At 43.3% G+C, this 22,786-nt stretch overlaps 1 protein-coding gene across 9 annotated transcripts in view; it reads right to left on the reverse strand.

Moving 5' to 3' along the window:
- Window positions 1–663: 663 nt before the first annotated feature.
- The window catches only part of KMT5B (lysine methyltransferase 5B), a 53,158-nt gene continuing 31,035 nt past the window's right edge, over window positions 664–22,786 (reverse strand). For all 9 annotated transcript variants that reach the window (XM_074336824.2, XM_019717498.3, XM_074336829.2 and 6 more), the window contains 7 exons: window positions 20,510–20,675; window positions 20,019–20,128; window positions 18,455–18,621; window positions 18,169–18,188; window positions 17,952–18,088; window positions 12,192–12,388; window positions 664–4,875 (listed from right to left, as the gene is read on the reverse strand). In XM_074336824.2, coding sequence (XP_074192925.1) covers window positions 3,398–4,875; window positions 12,192–12,388; window positions 17,952–18,088; window positions 18,169–18,188; window positions 18,455–18,621; window positions 20,019–20,128; window positions 20,510–20,675 — 2,275 coding nt within the window. In that variant the 3' untranslated portion in view covers window positions 664–3,397. The remainder of the gene's footprint in view (window positions 4,876–12,191; window positions 12,389–17,951; window positions 18,089–18,168; window positions 18,189–18,454; window positions 18,622–20,018; window positions 20,129–20,509; window positions 20,676–22,786) is intronic.

The raw sequence follows: 22,786 nt of genomic DNA on the forward strand, positions 1-22,786 counted from the left end.
AAGTTCAGGGGGGTATTTCAATGAATCGGAGTCAATGCTTTCTGGTCTGGTTTGCACCACTCACCCTGACCGACTCGAGTGGACGCAGCTCATCCTGAAGCTTAACTGGCCTTGGGGTTGGGTGTCCGCACTGCCTTCAGGGGTGCCAGAAAGATGAGACCTGGGGATGAGTGGGATGAGTCAGTTTCCTGACTCCTGCGCCAGTCCTATGTCCTTTCAACTAGCTTTTGCTACAGTAACTGGGAAAAAGAAGGACCCACACCCGTTCTGGATGTGCCAGTTCTGTCCAGTTCAGTGAGGGGGGAAAAAAACAACTAATCAGGAACCACTAAAAATTGGGTTGCAAAAGCGTTCTCGGGTTCAGGAGTAAGAGGATATGTCGTTGAAAACCAGCCTCCCCGTTGAGAGGAGTTCTTACGCCCTATTCTTTTCAGCTGAGTGGCAACAAGGCCCTTTAAACCAGAAGTAAAAAGAGCAGGGCTCCGAGAACTCAACACTCACAGATGTGGAAAAGCTTTAGAGACTTTGATTTTATAAATGCGACTTTCGATGGACACTTGTGGGAGAAAATTACCACTGTGATCTTTTCTTGGATACAGTGAACAGCGGCCAGATTGTTTTAATTTCCGAATTTATTAAAATGATTAACCTCAATACTGCAAGTGCATGTACAAAATATTTGTAAAAAATGTTTTTAATGAAACGTTAAAGAACTTACCTCAAATGCTGAAAAAGTCCTTTTTTCATTCTTTCAGTACAAGGAAATACATTGTATCTCAAAAGTATTACAACTCAGCAAAACAATTTAAAACAGTAGTTTGAAAAATGACTGAAAATTGAATACTTTACATATATTTCTATGATCATTTCCTAATTCTTACAATGCCAAAGTCTTTACCAGTCATTGCATAAGCTCAAGCTGCAAGTTTTATTGAGTGAAAGTTTTATTGACCTCTTCCAAGTGGTCACCAGTGCGTGGGCTCGCCACGCCACACAGCTCCGAGGCCCCTAGCTTTAAAAACGGAAATTCAGTTTCCCTGGAAGGCGTCAGCAGTGGCTGCCGAGCGCTTGTGCACACCGGACTCCCAAGGCAGGGACCGCTACTGCGTGTCACTGCTCAGACCCATGGGAAGGTCAGCCTCAAGGACAAGGCCGCAATAAAGTTAAAAGAAACATTATCAATAAGTTACTGAAATGAAGCTTTCAAATGGAGAGAAGTGGGAAATACGATCTCTCATTCCTTTTTTTCCTTAAGATTGAAATTCCTGAAATGGCTACTGTTGGCATCCCGAGAAACAGTTCAAAGTGTGGTCTCTGACCCTCTGCGGGACACTCCAGACTGAGGGGGGAATGAAAGAGGTGACCCTCTGCTCTCTGGTCCTTTCCAGACACAGGGTCTAAGCCTGATCTTCCCTAGTGGCGTGGGTCTCCCTGGTCCCACACAGGGACCCCGCGAGGCCTGGACGCGGTCTGTAAAGTGCTCCGAGTGCCTGGGACAGACCTTGGGGCTGCCCTGCTTCACAGGTGAGGACTCTAGACGGAGCAAAGCGGGCGTGAGCGTGTACTAGGAGTCTGCCGCTGCCTTCACACTGATACCTGAGGGGTGAAACTGCACCGGAACAAAGGAGAACGACCATACAAGACTAAAGGAGCAGCTGAAGAACGGAAGGAGAAAAAAAATCCTCAATTTGAAATCCTTTTAAGAAAACTATTAATTTCTACTTGGAACCCACTGGCAACAGTGTTAAGGAACTTAATTTAAAGGCTGTCCCCGAACCTGGAAACTGGCAGGACTCAATCAGCAGGTAACAGTAAGCACTCGGGCTTTCTCCACTGGACCTCTCATTCTCTGCAGAGTCCTTCTAACATTTTCAAACATGGGCTACTTTTCTACAGACACTACACGAATCCCCTAACTTGGTTTTACTTAGGAACACCGTATATCCGCAAGTACATGTACACATCTCCCAGAAATAAGAGTCCCATTGGCGTCCAACACCTGTTACAGATTTATCTCCCCAAATTCTTTGTCCAATAATTTGTAAAATAATCCAGAGAAATGAAAAGATCGATACTGAACATAAAGCAGTAATCGAAATTTTGCTCATTAAGTTACTTAAAATTAATCTCTCTTCTCAAAGTGCTTCAAAAAAACAAATTAAATCTGACTCTTCTTTTGTTTAATTGATAATAAAGTCAAAAACTCTCTGATATTTTCATACATAAACTAACATAAGCCGAGAACGCCCACTGATGCAGTGCTTAAAACTATATATTTATAATCTCCTATTTTATTGGCATGAATATTTCTAAACTTAAAAACCTTCCTGGTAAGTTCTTTTAATTTCTTATGACAAAAATTTCTCACAACACACAAATATTTACAACATATACATTGTTTTCAGTTCTTTACATTGAATTTCAAAGACAACATTTTTATAGGATACCACAGAACAAAAGCTGTGACTCATGTTTTTATTTCATAAACTATTATAAGTTAAAGTGAATAGAGTTTTTTAATATTCCTTGTAGCATTTTACAAGTGCAACAGAAAACTCGAAGACCCAAACTAAGACAGCTGTCGTTCATTAGATAAATGCTGCTTGTTGTCATCACATTGTTCACAGCAAATTTTTGAAAAAATAAGCACCAATCATTCTTGCAAAGAACAATTTTCTCTAAAAGGATTGAAAAGTGTTAAATACAAGGTCTTTAATTTACATGACAAGCAATAAATACGCTGGATTGAAACTCATCCCGCACACTGTCACCCTCGTACATATAACGTACTGAAAAGTCAGCTGTCACGCATGTAATTGTACTTTTTTTTTTTTTTTTTAAAGAAACCAGTCAGACTCCCAACCAATGGTCTGCTATTTAACCAAGGCCACAAACAGTGTGAAACTGACAAAACTCCAAGGGGGAAACATCTAGCAAATAAATGAAAAAGCCAAAGATCATTGCTGGTGATATTAGCATATACTAGAAAACCTTAATATGCTGTCACTATGATTTGTTTTAAATTATTTAGTCATATATTAAAGAGCCAGTCGATGCTCTTCAGGTTAAAAAAAATTGTGTAGCCACATTATTGTTTTCGACGTCCTGTGTGGACAGTTGCAATCACTGTACAGTTTTGCTTGAGCCTTTTAATTTACAACAGGGCTTTACCTCTAACTCAGAATTGCACATAAGAAGGCTATTTAAAAAGTACAATAAAAATCTGCACAAATCAGACTTAAGAAGAGTCAGTACACTGTACACTTTCTACAGTATTATGCTGATAAGGGAAGAAACGAGAAGTGCTGCCGCTAACATGTTTCAGTTGAGGAATAATGGACTGGAATTTTTTTATTTCTTTAAAGTAGTTCCCCCGGGTCCAATGAAGACCAAGAGCTTATGCATTAAGCCTCAAAGACTGATCTTCTCTTCTCCTGGAAGAAATGTCAATATCTATCGAGTCCTTCCCCACGATGAGCCTCAAGCGCTTGGCTGGAGGGAGAGGAATAAAATCATCTTCAAAGTCATCGTCATACTCGTCCTCTTCCGCGTCTCCGTCTGAAGAGGACGGGCCGTCTGTACTCTCCTCCTCATACTGACTGTAGTCATCGACTTCCATCTGCGACCCCAGGAGAGCAAGAGGGTCACTACAGCACACCCCGTTTTCATGAAGGCCGTCTGCATACGGTCCCCTGCTCTCCTCGTCCCGCTTTAGCTGGATTTTCAGTTTCGTAGAACTGCTGCCTGATCCTGAGTTAAATCCATTATTAAGCTTTGCTACATAGAGATTGTTATCGTTTTCATGGTCTTTACTTAACTTGATGCTTATTTTTGAAGAATTCATTCCATCATTCTCTTGGTCATTTGTCTTGCTGCTGCTATCATGGCGCCTACGGAGAGTCAATTTGGGGATCCCGGAGTTATTTTCCAGGATTAACTGTGCATCATACCTTGTGATTCGCCTCTTCTTTTTACTTTTTGCAGTTCTGAAGCTGTCTTTTGTTTTGAAGCCGTCTGACGTCACAACTGACCCATCCACAGGTGAAGGGGCCCAGTCCACGTAGCTGCCGGCCACACCCTCCATGCCACTGTGCTCGTCCGGGTCAGGGTGGGATCCCGTCACATCTGGCACCCCCCCGGCCTGCCCGGGGACATCATGCAGGAGAGTGGATTCCTCTGCTTTTGCCAACTGTTTCACAAGTTTTCCTTGGCGTGACTTCTTTTTTGCAATGCTGCTGTCACTCTTAGGACACTCTGCTTCCCCCTTTTGTGCAGTTTCATGCGCCAGGTCTTCCTGCTGTGTCACAGGAGATGGTTGCTCGCCACTGTCTGGGCAAGGTTCCGACAAGCTGTTTTTATAGCCATCCGGCGTATTTGGTTCAAGCTTGATGTCAGAGGTCTCCTTCAAATTCATTCTCGTCCGCATGGACCGTCTGGTGGTGTACGTGCCGGGAGCGGCCTCCCCGCGCGGGGAGACGCCTCGCCCAAAGCTCTGCCTGTGCTCTCGCGCTGCATGTCTCGTTAAGCACCCACTAGCCATGGCGGCTTGTACTGGTCCCTCTGGCTCCTTTTCTTTTTTAATGGGCAAATTTTTATACAGAACTACTTTAGGCTCTTTAAGTACTAAGTTTCCCATCTCAAGTTTTCTCGAAGCACTCTTCGGCTCCAGCCGTTTGCAATGATTTCTTAATTTTATCTTAGAGAGTAAAGGCTTTGCAGGCTTTTTCAGTTTCTTTGGTACCCTGGAATTATTTATATGAGTTAGTTTAGATGAGGTAGAGTTGGAAGAAGCTGGAATTCTTGACATAGATTGCCTAGTTAATGTTCTGCTCTTGCTGGTCTTTTTCACACCAACTGAAGATTTTCGGCTAGAAGCTGCAAAGTTTAAAAAAAAAAAAAAAAGATGAAACACAGCCTTTAGCACAAGTCATACTCAACAAAGCAACACCCCGACCAGCTCTCAGCTATGAAATGTTTAGATTATACGAACATACGGAGGCAGGCAGACCCAGTTCAGTTTCTGTCAGCGCATAAGCACCCCCTACACTGTTTTATGTTCTCTAATTTCTGCCTCTAATTTCTGCAGCATCTATTCATTTGTGAGTAATTTGGTGGTTAAAGAGCTCTTAGCACAGCAGGTACCTAGATTTCACTCTAAGTTTGTCCTTAATCTATCATAACACTGGTCCAAACTATTATGTGTTTCTTTTCCTGATTTAGTATTTTACCACATAAAAGATTTGAAGTGAAGCTAAGTAAAGATCATAGTTATTTTTTTTCACAAATTCTTCTTCAAATTGTCATTTTAAATAGGTTTCTAGAATCCATTACTCATTAACTCCAAGTAAGCACATTACTTGACCAGTAACACAGAACAGAAACACAGTATTACTAACGGGCTCGAAGCGACAAATTCCATCACAGTGGTTTCGAACAAGAAGAAGGGGTCCTAAGAACCATATATTGTTATTCCCAGCAGAAATTCACCCAAACGAACTGCACCATTCTAAGCTGTCCCCTCAGTACTGTGAGGCCCCCGTCCCTCCCATGACTGCCTGGGGCCAAAAATCAAACTGAAAGAGGGAAGCAGTGTCTAGAATTACTCTCAGGACAAAGGGGGACAGGACATCCCTCCTCCAGAAAGGCTGCGAAGATCCTACTGGGAACCACCACCTGAGAGCTAATGCAACAGGTGAGGGGCTTTTCAGAAGGCTTACATGCAACTCAAGTGTAAGCTGCTCCCATTGTGAGCCTGACTTTGCCACTGACTTTCTGCCATCTTGCTGTTTTGTTTTCTCTGCACTGACATTTGCACCTATTTTTACAGTATTTCACATGAGTCAATTTCTCAATTAGTCCCCCTCATTCTCCATCTGAAAACCTCTTCCCCATCAGAATACCCCATTAAATCATTCGGGGGGAAGCTGAGATGGCCAAATAATCACCATCTCTCCCCCAGAAAACAGGGAGAATAAAACAATGAACGTGGGTAAGCCCAGCACACTGCCCAACAAAGACTGTCGCTTACTACACGCTGGAGGGTTGCCAGGGCGACTGCTGTTCCTTCTGCATGGCTAAGCAAGTAAGTCACCATCACCATTAGATTCTATTGAGGAGCAAGAATGAGTAACAAGCATTCCAAAAATATCAAACCACCAAGAATAGAAGGCTCTGCTGTACTCAAGAAGACTGGCTCATAAATGGCCCTGAGGTCCCCAAACCAGCAGAATTCCCCGGAATGAGACCCACTGACTGAACCAAGAACGTGTATCTGTGTGCACATCAGTGACCATGGCCACTTGTTTGCTGAAAGCAGGAGCACTCAAAGTGAGAACAACTGATGTATATGAACGGGAGTTATACAGAACTTGCTAGAAACTAGTTTTAAAATTTAAAGATATTCAGGGAATTCTTTTGCCAAAGGTGTTCTTTCAGCAGATGTGCTTACTGATGGAAATACACACCGGCGTTCTGTGCTCAGCTTTCTCGGATGGGACTATGGTGGTCCTTTGCTCAGCCTGACTCTTTGAGGACCATTCTATGACCAGGCTTAGTGGTTCTCAACCGTAGTTTTCCTTTCCCCAACCCACTCTCACTTCGCACCTGCAATCAGGTCTACACAATAATCACACATGTATCGTATTCTTGACAGCAATCCCCCTGCAATCTGGATCCAGCCCTCTGAGACAGCCTCTGCCAAACTTGACAGCCTCCTGGTCACGAAATCCAGCGAAGGCTTTTCAGCCCTTACCTCTCTGCAGAATGCAACACTGCTAACCATTCATTATCCCGAAAACCCCTCTCGCCTTGGTCTTCCATGAGGAACACTGTTCTCCCATCTATCCCTCAGACCAAATTCCTCAGGCCTCAGCTGTCCTAGGCTCTCGGGAAACCAGTCTCTGGGTGATAAGCACGCACCCCTCCATGGCTATTCCCATCGATCTACTGGCAGTTCCCGAACCACTTTCTCTAGCCCGATTCTCTCTGTGTTACAGATCCATATCGCCAAGTGCCTGCTGGCATCTGGACTGCCCTCTGGGGCTGGCTCAGGGTACGTGCTTCAACTGAACTCACCAGCAAGTCTTATGGCTGCTTCTCCTTCTACGTTCGCCATCTTGGTCAGTACCAGCACCACCCACCCAGCTGACCAAGCAGAAACTGGGGAGCCATCCGTGACGCCTGCTTTCCCTAACCGCCTCACCCTATCGAGCCCCTTGGAGTCCACTCCTGCAATGTCACTGTCTCCCTCTCTCCATTACCAATGCCAGTCTCCTGCCTGACCTATAGCAACAGCTTCCAGCCTTTTCTGGGCTCTCCTACTGTGTTTCCCGGAAAATAAGACCTAACCAGAAAATAAGCCCTAGCATGATTTTTCAGGATGACATCCCCTGAACATAAGCCCTAATATGCGTCTTTTGGAACAAAAATTAATATGAGACCCGGTCTTATTTTCCGGGAAATACAGTATTGCTTCCCCAACACTCCGTCCCCCACCACGGAGCCAGGATGATTTTCCCAGTATGCCGTGCTACCTCTGGGCTTGAAACATCAATAACCTAATGCCCTCAGAATAAAGTTCAAAATTTTAAATTATGGTCACATCCGTTCTTCCCACCTTCTACTCCAGCCATAAACTTTGCTTGTTCAAGTCCTACACTCACCCCCACAGCTTCCTTTATAAAACTCCTCTGCTTGGAACATGCTTCACCTTCTCACCCTCTTTAAGATTCCGCTTAGGAAACACTTCTCTCAGGGAGCCTGTCATGGCTTTCTCCTGCGACAGGCTATCCTTCTTCCCACGTATGTCATGACACCCAGATTCCCCTCACTCGGGCACTTACTTTAATCCATCGGCTGAATCTCATTTGATGGTGATTCTGCCTCTGGGTTCTGCCCCTGCCCCCCTCCGATGGAGTCACCGTTAGCCGACCGCAGCGAACCACTGCCCAAGCACTTCAGCGTTTGTGTTCTAAACAGCACACAACAGACTGTGCTTGATGCTATGTCCTGTTTCCACAGTGCTCACGTACATGGTACGTATTTGTCAGGCTATTCTCATTTGGTCTGAAAAGCACGATCTCATCAAAAACGCAGCTGAAGGTGCTGATCAAGTCACGGTCCAACAAGACAGACAAGCCGGGCAAGAGAAGTGCGCGGAAAGTGACTGAGATGAGCGTGCATTTAAGTGCCCAGGGCTCCTCACTGTCCCCCACGGTCCTGGGGGCACTGTGCAATGGCAGCGACAGCAGGCCCCAGGAGCAGGGCCGTGGCCCACTAAGGGAAGAGGAGCAGGAGACTAAGTGATCTGACACACGTCAGTGGAGGTAAGGCGTGCCTGTGGCCACACTGGCTTCTGCACTCACACGCCATGTGTGACTCCCTAGTGGCTAGGACAAATCCCAAGTGCATAAACCTAGACAGTAACTGTATGTGGAGAGACACATTCTTAGCAATTACTATACGGTAGGTGCTGTACAAATGAGTACAATCTCAATCCTAATAAGCATTCTTTGAAGAGCTGTTACACCTCAGTGCGGACCAAGCTCACTGGCCTAGTGTGCCTAAGATTGTCCGTCTGGTGGCAGAGACGGGATTTGAACTGTGGTCTCTGGCTCAAGACCCCACATTTTTAAGAACTCTGTGCCACAGTTCTTATGGTGCCAGTCCCAACTTATGGGTAAAGGACCCATGGCATGGCACAATGGTCATTTCAGAGTGTCTTCAAAGTCATAAGGCAGCCCTGTGTGGGCTTTGAGAACTACAGCCAGATACGAGAGCAGCAACATGCCGTGGATGCTTCCTGCGTGGCAGGGCTGCGTCCATGCTCTCTACTGGAAAAGCCCCAGAAACGCGGTCAGTGTGAACCGCAGTAACACAAGGACCACACACAGCTGACGCCTTCAGAACTCGAGCCTTCAGTTCAAGTTGTGCATTCAAGGAGTTTTGCAGGCACAACAAGCGGCTTCCATCTTATGTGCCCAATAGACTGGCAATGGCTGCCCGGAGCAGGCTTTTGGAAAAGCCTGTGAAGCAGCCTGTAGGCTTAGCAGGGAAGAACATTCCGGGGCCAGCCCGGTGGCTCAGGCGGTTAGTGTTCCATGCTCCTAACTCCGAAGGCTGCCGGTTCGATTCCCACATGGGCCAGTGGGCTCTCAACCACAAGGTTGCCAGTTCAACTCCTCGAGTCCCGCAAGGGATGGTGGGCAGTACCCCCTGCAACTAAGACTGAACACGGCACCTTGAGCTGAGCTGCCACTGACTCAGTTGGTTGGAGTGCGTCCTCTCAAACCACAAGGTTGCCGGTTCGACTCCCGCAAGGGATGGTGGGCTGCGCCCCCTGCAACTAGAAACGGCAACTGGACCTGGAGCTGAGCTGCGCCCTCCACAACTAAGACTGAAAGGACAACTTGAAGCTGAACGGCACCCTCCACAACTAAGACTGAAAGGACAACAACTTGACTTAGAAAAAAGGCCTGGAAGTACACACTGTTTCCCAATAAAGTCCTGTTCCCCGTCCCCAATAAAATCTTTAAAAAAAAAAGAAAAAAAAAAAGAGCATTCCGATCCATTAATGGAATCTGTGACAGGCCAGAGAGGGACCAGTCCACTACCTTTGGGACAGGCGCTCCTCAGTTAAAATAACCTCGTTCCGAGTCTTCTGGGTCTTGCACCCACTTGTGGCATCTGTCGTGGCAAACATCCCGTATCACGGCAATGCCTGTGGGGGGTGACCCGGCCTCCGAGGCACAGAGGCCTAAAAAACCACAATCTTCCAAGAACGGCATTGTAGTGCAGGGTTGCGGACTGAATATGTGGACATGGATTTCTTGTTGTCTCCTCTCTCCGGATACTAGAGCGAATAGTCAAGGTGTGGCTCTTGTGACACCTTTCAAAAAAGGATCTGCATGGGAGGAATAAATAATTTTTCTTCCGACTAGGCAGAAATGTTTCTTTAAAGATAGCAGAAATGCTATTCAAAGAAGGCAGCTCCTGTGTCACTGAATTTTAGACAAATGGCAGGATAAATATGGGCAGCTACGTGTTGGGGGAAGCACGCGAATCTGCCCGCACGACGTCTGCTGACCTCCCTTGGAGAGAGGCTCAGGCAGCTCTGGCTTTGCTACCAGCTACGGTTTCAAAAGGCTTTCTTTCAAACAGGTAGACAGGAGGGTTGAGACACAAATAGAAGAAATACAGCCTGAAAGAATGCATGAGAGAGAGCCTGAACATGGGCAAATGTAAGATGCCTCGGAGATGGCTGGTCTAGGCCCCCAGCTCCTCCAGAGCACTGAGCCACGTCTACCAACTGTGCCACGTGGCCCTCAAAGTTTGTTCCACTAACCCTGGCATTCCTCGAGACAATCATTCTGCAGAAAGGGTAAGCTGCATAGAGTAAGTGCCCTAACGTCAGTGGCCCCAGGAGAGGGCTCAACTTCTATTCTGCAATGCTGAGACTACAGCTCAGAGGTTTCCTTGTTCCCTCTAACCTTTAGAAAATGTCTGCTCTGCATCGCTGCTTATGTACTTGTCCTATGCGGGAGCTAAGGCATACGCTCCCTGAGGGAGGGGCCCGAGTCTCGTACATCTGTTACCTCTTCAACTGCTAACAGGTTTTTAATAAGTATTTGGTTTAATAAATACTCTGATGATCACATGGTAGTTAGCACACTCAACACCTTCCAAAACACGTTTGTATTCCCATCTTTTAAGGTAACTGGTGTACTGAGTTCAGTATCTATCCATCAGAAATATAGTTCATGCACGAAAATACAAAACACCCCCACGAATGTCACAGAGCCATGCAACGTGGACAGCCACGTCGCTCTCTGCACGTTCGGCCGGCAGCACGCTCCTACGTGTTTCTATGTATACCTTTATACACGGGTTTTACAAGTCTCCAGTTTCACCAAGGAACCAGACTCGGAAAACGAACATTGGTTATGCTGCATTTATTATCAGAACCAACAGTCAACAGTGAATGACGGACTAACTGCTCTTTTTCGTCACTTTGGACATGACCCGGAAGAGATACACAGTGCTGCTTTACACTAGAGGTTCTGTCTGGTCTCTGACTCCCAGCAGCAGGTAGGTTCAGAATTCACAGCAGTGACATTCGCCATCGTGGGACACACCCTCCCTTTCCTTCAGGACTTTCTGTAAGGGAGGGGAGCACTCGGTGTTGGGCTGAAAACATCTGGAGGAGAAGAGCCTAAAATAATCAGATCTCAGAGGGGCCTTAAGCGCCACGTGGACATGTGGAGTGCCCAAACAGGCATACTTCGGGGATCCCCAAGTCAAAACTTTAAAACTTTATTCCTGTCGGAGACAAGTCAGACTAAAGCACCTACTACTTTAGTGGAACTAGAGAAAACTGGTGTTACCCAGACGGGAAACAGTAGCAATCAGAATGGTTCCAGGACTTCAAAGCTCCACAAACAGGACGTGCTTTCTTTTGCTCGTTTAGGCTTTCTTCTCTTTTCTCTTTATTCTTCCTTCTCTCTTTTCCCAGTTCCATTAGGTCTTGCCCCCACACACAACTGGTATCTTAAAGCTTGCTTCATTCCTCCTTTTCCTCTCTCTTGCTACTTTTGGTAGCGGCTGACATACCATGTCATAGTACAGTGACATTTAAACTGCTATTTTATCACAATTCTGAGTCTGGTAACTGGTGGTTTAGTGAATGGGTCAGTTCATTCTGAAAAAAGGCAAGTAAGTAGCAAAAAAGCGGAGGCCTTGAGGCCAGAGCTCTGCGCTTCCCAAGCCCATCATCCAGCCTACAGACTGGCCAGGTGCGGGGACACGCGTGTGCCTGGATGAGCCCCCAGTCCTGTCTTCCTGTAGGACCTAACGACCTAATTATAGTGAAACTAACACCTTGATGATGTTTCTCTCAAACCTATGATGACCCTGGCACACATGACGAAGATTTAATATCCAGTCACCAACTACTCAAGAAAAGCAGACAATTCTGTCTCAAATACTGTATTGAATCTGGAGGGGGGATACAGACTGCTTTTGTACTCAAATCATTTCTAGAACCTTGCAATGCTGCTGAAGGGCGTGAGTCCCAGAGTTTCTCTCAATATTTAAAAGATCAAAACTATTGAAGCACGCTTTAGAAAGCAAATTGTGTGAAAACACTTAAAAAAAAAAAAAAAAAAGGATACGTTTATCAAACCTCCCTTACTTACTTGCATTGTTTTTTTCCTGAGTGGTATCAGCGTCAGTGTTAGAGCTGACAGATTGACTGTCTGAATTTTTGCTGCTGTCACCTAACTTTTTAAGCCTATTTAAACGTTTATCTGTTTCTCTGAGTCCATATTTGCTATTGATAACAGGAGCAGGCGCAGGCAGTCCCACTCTGGATTTAAAAGCACCAGTTCCCCGTCTGAAAGAGAAAACAGTATACGTTAAACAAACAGCGTACTCTCACAATAACCCCGGCTGCTGAGGGCACGTGGCCACATCACATCAACAGATGTGACGAACCGATGAGGCATCAGTCGTCACTGGAAATCTGCCAAGCCTAGGACTCTCTAAAGAAATGAACTATGTAGATACAATCAGCACACGAAAAATTCTAGATAAAACAAATTGTTATGACTATTGTCAATTGTTAATTGCCCATGTGGAACTACTGGACCCTGTAGAATTTCATTACGGAGGTAAAAATAAATAACTAATTCTTCAATTTCAAAGCTGGTTGTTGCAATAGTTAGGTCTAAATTATAGCTTAAATAACCCACCTGTTAGTTATACTCTAGCTGTGTTCTGCACAATTTAACACTACATTACTGATTACTGAGAATGAAGGAATTAAAAAAAGAAACCAGAGAATTTCCATAAATTAAGTCATTACTTAGAGCTTAATGTTAGATATAAACAAATCCTAATTGAAATTTTATATAAGGAGGCCAGACTATATTAGAGAAAATCTGACTTTTAGAATAAAAACTGTTAAATAATTCCTTTAAAGTTATTGAAATAAACATAAATGACCATAATTAAATCAGTAAAATATTACTGAAGAAAATACATTAAAAGACTCTCTTTTAACCACTGGATGAGAATGAGTTCTAACTGCTTTAATTAATATTTGTATAAATTCTTCTGAAGTGAGGGTTCCTCAGAAGAGGGTCTCGTAAACTTCCTTAATGAAACCAGCTTTGCAAATCTTTGCTTGGTTCACTGTATAAAAGAAAATTTCTCTCAGCTCTATTCAAAATAGTAGTAAATGACACACTAATGAAGTTAACAAAAGCACTACATGCTGCATTTGAGAAGAGGGAAATCTCTTTGGCCTAAATGGCCTTCACTGAAGACTTGCTTTTTATTGGCCTTCGCTTGTTAAAGAGAAGCCACATAGTAACAGCTTCTGGAATTGTGGCGGAATTGTGAATATCCTCCAGAAGGAGGGCAATCTTGCCCTCCATGAAAACCGTGTAACTCATTTCCTTCAGGATTTTCTCCCCCGAGAAATCAGTGTCACCTCCTGCTCAGGGACAACAGAATTTTACTTGATCTGCCCCCTCTTTTAACCCTTACTGCTAGGGAACAAGATCTAAACCTAACGCAGAAACTGTTTTTGGTAAGTAAAGTGAGCTTTCTTCACCTTCCCAGAATGGACCTGGAATTCTACTTTTATTAATGCTTTTGTAAAAACAACAACAAAACACTTATGGTGGGACTGGCTCAATTCTTTTTTCAAAAGGTGCACTAGAAATCGCTGTAAAATCCTCTATGTAACTTCACCAAGGCAGGCAACCAGTTACACTCCAATCCACCCCAAAATGTACTCAGAAAGTAAATTCGTAAGTCTTATAGGCTATTTTATTTCATATAGACTAAGAAAGTAATTATTTGCAGATATTCCATGCCTTTTAACCATAACTTATAACATCCCTGATTTATTTCTAGAAAGATGGGCCATACTTACAGTATGCTTAAACACAAAATAAATGACTGTGCTGGAATCATTTTATCTGGTTATTAGAGTTTTTAAAGTAAAACCCTACCACTCATCTGCTTTTCTGCTTTCCTCATTTCTTCTTTTTAGCTTATGAACTTAACACATGCTCATGCTTGCTGCAATCAGCAGAACAATCCTAGGCTATAGATATACATATAGATATACATGTCAGCCAAAGCTGACAGCATTTCCCAACCCCGTGTCCCCAAAGCCCCGAGGTACCAGTGTCAACCCTCTGTCAACACGTCAGCTTCCACTCCTTTCACCATAGTCTACACACCTATTTACATCGTTATTGCTTTTTAAGCAAACAAAGGATAGTACTATACACTTACTCAGCACCCAGCTTTCTTATCATTATATCATGGACAAATAAACCTGGATTGAACGTATGTCTTGACAAAGCTGTACTATTTACATAGAATAAATATTCCATAATGTATCAATCATGCTCATCAGGGATGACTGAAACTTGTGGGGCATTGAGGTTTTGCCCGCCACCATGAACACTGCTGCCGTACTGTTCTTGCAACCAAACCCTTGTTAACTAGTGTTTGTCTTTCCACCGGATAGGTTCTTCCATATGGGACTGACTGCTAGGTAAATGGGTGCACTTATTTTTAACAAACATTGCCAGATTACTTTCCCCCAAAGTGACAGCAATTCACGGCCCTAATTACACTGTGCCAGTTTCTCCATATCCTCACCAGCAGTAAGTATACAGTGTACCTCTTCAATTGTGCCAATTTGACAGTGAAAATGAACACCTAATTATTGTTTTAATCTCCTTGTTGACGGCCATATCATTTTCTTTGCAGCATCTTCCTTACCTTTCTTTTCTATTGGAGTCTGTCTTTTCCTTATGAGCTTACAGGACCTTTTTGTTATTATATTAACTTTTTGCCATATGGGTACATTTTCCCCCCTTCAGTTTATCATTTCTTCGACTTTACTTTCGGCCATTCAAAAATTTTCATGTTCACTGTTTCTTGTCTTAATTCTTTCAAAAGAATTCCACTATCCCAAGGTTAGACATATATTCTCCTAATTTATTTCCCTGATAGTTCTGCATTTTTTAATTTACATCTTTAACCCATCTGGAGTTTATCCTGTATATGGTGTGAGATGGGGGTTTAGCTTCGTTTCCTTCCAGGTACACAGTGAATCACAGCTGACTCCTGACAACATGAGGGTTAGGGGCACCAGCCACCCATATAGTCGAAAATCCATGAATAACTGAAGTCGGGCTTCCACATATGCAGATTCTCAACCGTGGATCAAAAATATGTTTTCCAACATCATACTTGCCTCTATTTCAGGACTGTATTATGTCCGCTTATCTATTTGTCTATTCTGGGCCAATACCATCAAGTTTTGATTATGGTAGTTTTCATAGTAATTTTTAATATCTGTCAAGGCAAATCTCCCCTAAATTTCTATACTTCAGAAATGTTTTCTTGGCTATCATCAGACATACTTTTATATAAGCTTTAACACAATTTGGTCCCTCATTAGATTTTATTCCTCAAACCTTCTCAAGTGAAATCTGCAGACCTTACTTAGGAATGTATTACAATCGCTATTGTGTCAGGACGGTCACAGCCCCGAAATATGCATCAAATGTGTCCTGGCCACATCACCTGTGATCTCAGTGCCTTTGTAAACATTCTGTCCACTTGCAATTCTTCATTGGGCCACTGCTCCTTACCCTTCAGCTCCTAGTGCAGTGTGTGTGTGTGTGTGTGTCCGTCCCTTGCACCACACTGCCCTCACAGCTGGCACTGTGCCAGTCTTGTTTACCATGAACATGCAGGTCTAACGTAAAGGAACTAACTAGCCAGTTAATATCTGATCAGTAATTGAATGCATTCTTTTGACCAGTCTTATCCTTTCACCTAATTTCTGGAAAGGCAGAAACAATTGGTGTTCCTGGGAATTTCAAGAATATTCACAGCCAGTCTTTAAGTCAAATTGCTTAAGTATCTGACAATAACCATGCCTACCGTCCTGCATTCAGCCCTTCCAATTAGAAGGATTTGCACATTTCTACTTATTGCTTACACTAAGACTCGGTGGGATTATGTCCACATTACCACGGAGAAACTGAGGCTCCATACAGAGAACTAACCTGTCCAAAGAACGGGATGATATGTGCAGTTCTGATCTAGAGAAAAAGCTGTTTCAGGGCTGGAGTGAATCCTATGTGTGTGGTTACCTTTTTCAGGGCAGCCTCCAAAACATTATTAGCATATTGTTTGCCCCATTCAATCATTCATTTACCAAATATTTATCAAGCACCGACTAAATACCAGGTACTGTTTTGAATGCTGGGGATACAGCCGTTAATAAAAAAGGTAAAAATCTGTGTCTTCCCGGGGCATCCCTTCTAACGGGGAAATAACCAGAAGGTACTTCATATAACTACACAGCTAATATCGGAGTATTAACTGTGCTGTTCTACATGATGTATATGAAACGTCCTCACAACAACCCTGAAGCTGTGCAACAACTTCCAATGTTACCCCACTTTACAGATGGGGTAACTGAGGCACAAAAGCAGCTCAGCTGCCCCAGACCACACAGCCAATGAAATGCAGTCACAGGACTCCATGCAGGCAGCCCACACTGGATGTGAGGCAGCAGCTGCTACGTAAGTAACTACGCTGTCTCTATAAAGCGCTTGTAAAGCAGTATTCAACTATAATTAAACTACTTCATAGGTTAAAGGGTCTTTCTGTGGGCTGGTCAAAGATTTAATTAATGTTTAAACCATTTTTTATATAGAAAAAGATAAACTGTATCCTCCTCACCCACTACACCAGGGGAACCTCTGGCTACCCAGAAAGAGGAAAATGGGGCTTCTAGGGAACCCACCAGCTCTCCCGAGCATGACTGGCTGTAGGCTGGGTGTTTTAAGCTGGAGAAGCAGCACTACCAGCTATCTCTGCTCATATGTGCAGAAGTCCTAGGGAGTGAAGGCAGGCTGACCTGGGTGCAGGTACTCGAGTTTCTGAACCAGCAGTGTGGGCATGTTGCTAGTTCTCGCTCTCACAGGGAGGCTGGGAGGACTGAATGAGTCTTGATGAGAAGTGTTCAGCGCCATGCAGGGCATGTAAACGGGCTCAACAAACCCAGGTTCGCTCCACCACGCGGCCTATGCCACCTTGCGCTGCCTCGTAATGGGGCCTTCCTGCAGCTCCAGCCCAGCCCAGCCTGTACACACACTTCCTCTGTGAGCTCTCGTCTGCAGGCGTCACCACAAAGACTGATGTGAACAAGCATCCTGCTAAGGCAAGTCTGGGGGTTTCTACAAGGACTCCAGAACCCTGATGGGTCACACAAAGAGGTTCTTCACTAAGTGACAGGGCTTAGGAATTATGAAGAGTATGTGCAGCAACACAGAAAAATCCCAGAGGACACAAGACAACTTCAGGGTTGTTTATATGACTGTCAGCGGTTAAACTTTACTTGGCCATTTCTGGGGCAACCCCACCCTGGCAGAGTGAGTGTGTGAGTGTGTAAGAGTATGTGTGAGAATGTGCATGTGAGTGTATGTGTGTGTGTATGAGTGTGTGTGTGAATGTGAGTGTGTGTGTGTATGTATGTGAATGTGAGTGTGTGTATGTGAGTGTGTGAATGAGTGTGTGTGTGTGTGAATGAGTGTGTGTGTGAATGTGAGTGTGTGTGTGTGTGTGTGTGTGTATGAGTATAAGGTATTCCTCATTTCTCGTTCTCTCCTTAAGCACGTCTGAATTCTGTTCCACTCCTAAGAATAACATCTGGTAACAGTACGATGTTAGAGGGTCAGGTGCCAGTGTCCCCCAACAGCTCCGCAGCCTCTGATTTTGTTTATTCATACGGCACTGGGTGCGATGCTACAGACCGTAAGACTACCCCTGCATTTCAATGAGAAGATAATGCGATTTATAGCCCACAATCATCACGTGGTGAGAACATAAAAGCCGGAATCATAACACTTTACCTTTCACAAGTGTAACACTCGCAGAACTCATTATTTTCTCCAAAAAACCCATCTCCATAATAACAAGAAATTTCTTCTCCAGGTTCAATATCTCTTAGAGCCTTCACACACGCTGTATCGCGACCAGTTGACACAAACTGAAATAAAATGAACTCACTGAGAAACTTGCACTTGAAGCAGAAACTAACTACTTGAGATAAAAAAATTTTATGCTTACCTTACAGTTAGGTCTGCAATCTGAAAAATGTCCAAAAGATAAAGTCAATTAACTGTAGATAAGATCTGAAACACGAACAATTACAGAAATCTGAAATAAGCTTTCCATATAATTTTATGACTTTTGAGAGGTGTTTAGGTCTCAAGTAAACTACAGGAACATTTATTTTAATAATTTTGGGGGGGAAATTGTACTTCCAACCCTCCTTTAAAGGAAGATAAAGGTCTTACTAATTTTTAGCAGTACTGCCCGACACGAGAGCTAACACCTGAGAAATGTCGCTTACCATGGTTTATAAATGCAGCGGGACCAAGCCAGAGCTGAGCACAGTTTTTCCTTGTGGAATACATGACACTGAAGTCGTTTTCTCCATGTCTAAGTAGCATGTTCTCCTCAATTTCTGAAAGTTCGGCAATACAACCCACCAGTAATTCTATTTTGTCATTTCGTTTCCTATTTAAAATATGTGATGTTAAAAATTACTAGTAATTATAAATAATAAGGCTGCTTTTAATAAACTAAGCCTGCCCAATAAATACCAAGAATGGAGAAGACCTCGCCATGCGTGTTGTAGCTGGTGCCCTTGAACCCCCACCTGGAAGCCACGGGTCCCTGTGCCGCTGCCTTGTCCTGCAGGACGGGCCCTGGGCTACCTATGGGTCGGAGTCCCCTGCGGCCCCTGGCCTAGTGTCTTACAAACACAAAGAACTCAGATGCGTGCTGCACTAACTCAACTTGCTGACACTGACGAAGGAGACAGGGACAAGTAGTGGCAAAGGGTTATGAGGACCGGGAATTGGGTCTCCGCCCTCTAGAGCAGCACTGTCCCACAGAAGCGTAAGGCAAGAATCTCTTAATTTTCTAGCAGTCATATTAAGAAAGTGAAAAACAGGTGGAACTACCTTTAGTAATATATTTGAACCCAATATACCCCAAATACTGTTTCAACAGGTAACTATAAGAAATATTAAGGAAAACGTAATTTAATATAAAATCTGGTACATATATCACATATACAGCACTTCTCAGTTCAGACGAGCCACATGTCACTGCTCGAGGCTACTGTACACAGTGCAGCTGTCCCCAGACCCTGAGACCACAAACCTCCACACCCACCTACAACACAGGCGTGCCACCAGCCCACGACAACACGCACTCATGTGTACACCACCCAAGCCTGCGGGTGATGGGCTCTGCCCACTCCATTGGCCTGTGCTTGACCCTAAGCTTTCTGCTATAAAAAATAGCGGGGTGGTGGTGGGGGAGGGGCTACATGTGTCTTTGGGAGAAAAGGTAGGGAACAGGCATCAGAGGAAAGACGATATGGTCACATATTCCCTCTTTAATGTATGGCTGTCATCCATCCTAGGGGGGCTCAACTTGACTACTTTTATTTAAGCTGGCACATATGTCTTTTTTAAAACCGGGAACGCACCAGGAAGTTCCCACCCGTAAAATTCCTGGGCTCACGAAGGCTTCATGCCCAGCCTTTCGTCTAAGCCAGTACAGGACCGCCTCTGGAAGCCAGGTTGTCCAGCCCTGGCACCACTAACCTTTCAGCCTCCCATCACTGAGCAGGCCCCCAGACTCAACAAGAGGAAAACAGCAAGCACTGTGGCTTAGACACAGGATCTGATTCAACTCAGACTTCTAATTCCAGTCAATGAAGACCGGGATAAGGAACAATCGCTACGCCCCGGACATTGGGCCAACGCAGCAGCACCGCACTGGCTCCTTTAGGGGGAGCTCTGGCTTCATTCCTTCCCATGACTCTCTCGGCACTTGAACAGTAATTTAAGAGAGAATTTTAAGCACAATTGTTTATGGCTTTATACTAGTATAATAGTTACCACTCTTTCGTTGCAACTATCTTGGCTCCGTTTTGTTCTGATGAGTATCTATTACAAGGCAATATTTCAAATCCACTATCAGTTGCAAACATTCGCAAGTAAATGAACACCTAAAACAGAAAAAATAACTGATATTACCTTTAGATTGTTTATCCTGCTAGACTTTCTCAGAATTATAAAAGCAAACCAGCAATATAAAAAACTAAAGATCATTAAGTAACAAACTGTGCTGGTATTTTAAAATTTCACATATCTGAGTACCTAATGGCTTGGCTGCGTTACTCGAACAGTTCCCAACAAATCTCACTTCCAGATGACAAAGTTTTCTCTTTGGATAGTCATGCAAGTGATCTTATATGTCATTAGATCTTCATACGACTAGTTTCATGGAAAACTGATTTAAAGTTTCAGTGTTCACTAAAATTCAGGCTTTAGTTTTCTGTACTCTTATCCAAACAGATAAATAGTATTAATCTTATTAATAAACCTACATGTTCCTTGAATAATTTCTCCTGCATTTTGTTCTTGTTCAGAAAATAGTGCCGCGCCCATTCGCCTGAAGTCAAACATTTGAAGGCTTTTTCCAAGTGCTCATCTTTCTTAAAACGTTCAATTACTTCCTTTAGTTCTTCTTGCCTTCCTTTAATAGGTCGAAATCTGAAAAAAAATAAAAACAGTGACTTTAGTTACCCGCCATCATCTTTAGGCCACTGGTAAGAGATCTTGAGAAAGAGATAATCACCTAAAACCCGCCAGACCGAACAAAAGAGAACACGCAATAATCTTGATAATTCCTACTTAATATCGATCACCAGGAAAACGTAACTTCTCTGTCTTCAAACTACATTTTAACACTTTTATTTCACTGTTAGCTCATTAACTGAGAGGTGACCAGATGATTCAAACAAACGTCTGACTCAGGCTTATACCAGCCGTCTCCTTCAGAAGGGACAAAACGAAAGACCTAGAACAGAGCTCTAACTGAGTGTTAGGATGACAAGAATTTTTTAAAACATGCGAAATCAAGCCAGGAGAGTGTTTGGCCATGAGCTTCAGAAGAACGATGAAGCAAACAAAACCATGCCATAAAAAAGAACATTCTTCATGTACACAGAAAACCCCCAAACTAAGTATCCCAATGGGTCCTGAAATACATCTTGATGTTCTAACACCAGGTCAAATTAATCTTTGACAACTACATTCAGAAAACACAAAGAGTGCAAAGAGTACAACTCTAGCAACGATATTACTATGCTGGTGATGTAAAGAAAAACTGTTGGGGTAGAATTTTAAAAGGCTTCTACTGTAAAATGGGCTATGATGACTTCATAATATTACATTTCTAATCATATAATAACACCTGATACATTCATGGTCCAAGTAAGACTTAAGTTTGTAAGCCCCTCATTCTAAAGTTGTAGTCATGATAAAATATGTGTACTATAATTAAAGGTACTTGGATCTTAATTTTAAAATTCCTTTTCATGCCAATTTCATTTGGCTTATTTTCCCAAATAAAGTTCTTCCTAAACATCCAACCAAAAAAGGAATTACAGACTGCTATTCAAATAAAATACATTAAGAAAAAAATATTAATGGCACAGGAGAAAAAAATATTTGAACTAGTATGCTTCTTACTCTAACAATTAAAATTGAGCACCTCATAAAATTGAAAATGCTAAAATTGAGATAAGATCTAGCACAAACTCCAGGAAAGGAAGCACTGAAGCAGCAAAATGTTTTTCTAGATAAGCTTCCGTAAAATATATTCATAACATTTCATAAGATTTTAAGCCACAATACTTCACCAAGGATTATTTATTAGGTGTTGTGTACACAGGTGCTATGGTGAAAAATACGATAGAAGACATGGCCGCTTCAGTCTCATTGACTGACATCTCATTTTCCCCTCCAGGCCAGTTCTATTTTTAAGGTGTACATGAACAATGAATGTTACAGTGTAAGAAACTCCACAAGGGGAAATTTAACCAAGACATGCACATGCATCAAACAGTTAAACAAGGCATCAGTATGCAAATGCATGTTAATATGATACAAACTGCATTGCCACAGCACATGATGGTAAATATGGAGATCAGAAAGCGTAGGATCTGTTCGGGAAGGAGTTTGGGAGTTGACATCGATATGGACAACGCGGAGAGTGGTGAATTCAGTTTTCCAAAGAAAATGCCGAATATTACTATAGGCAGGAAAGAATCAAAAGAAGGCAGGCACAGTGAGAGGAAATCTAAGCAGAGGATCCCAATAACGGATAGATTCAGAGAGATGAACAGAGGCTGAGGGAAATCAGCAGGCCAACAATAGCAAAGGAAAGTACTAGAACAAGGAAGAGGGAAGACATGAGGTCCAGAACAGGTATAATACTGTTTCCTGGACAGTATCTCTAGAGGTCTTAAGATACATAATGCATGCTGACACCTCCCGGGATTTGCTAGCTACAGACAGGCTAGTTTCGGTAAGCTCTCACAGCTGTTATGCAGAGCTATCTAAGAGCTGAAACACATCCCAGAGATATCATACGAACAAACGGACAATGCCTTATTTTCCATTTTCAATTAATCAGCATGCCAGCCACAACAGACAGATGGGTGGAAGTCTTTTAAACAATTTAGAATATCTTTAGATTGTTAGAATATGATGTCAGAGAACCACCACTAAAATAATCTAAAGATGTGCAGAATTGTGGCAGTATCTAAACTTCCATACAGCTATAATAGTAAACTACTTATTTGTAGATACCACAAGTG

Source organism: Rhinolophus sinicus, chromosome 14 (genome assembly GCF_057876585.1).
Source record: "Rhinolophus sinicus isolate RSI-liver-muscle chromosome 14, RSI-T2T, whole genome shotgun sequence".
Classification (NCBI taxonomy): domain Eukaryota; kingdom Metazoa; phylum Chordata; class Mammalia; order Chiroptera; family Rhinolophidae; genus Rhinolophus; species Rhinolophus sinicus.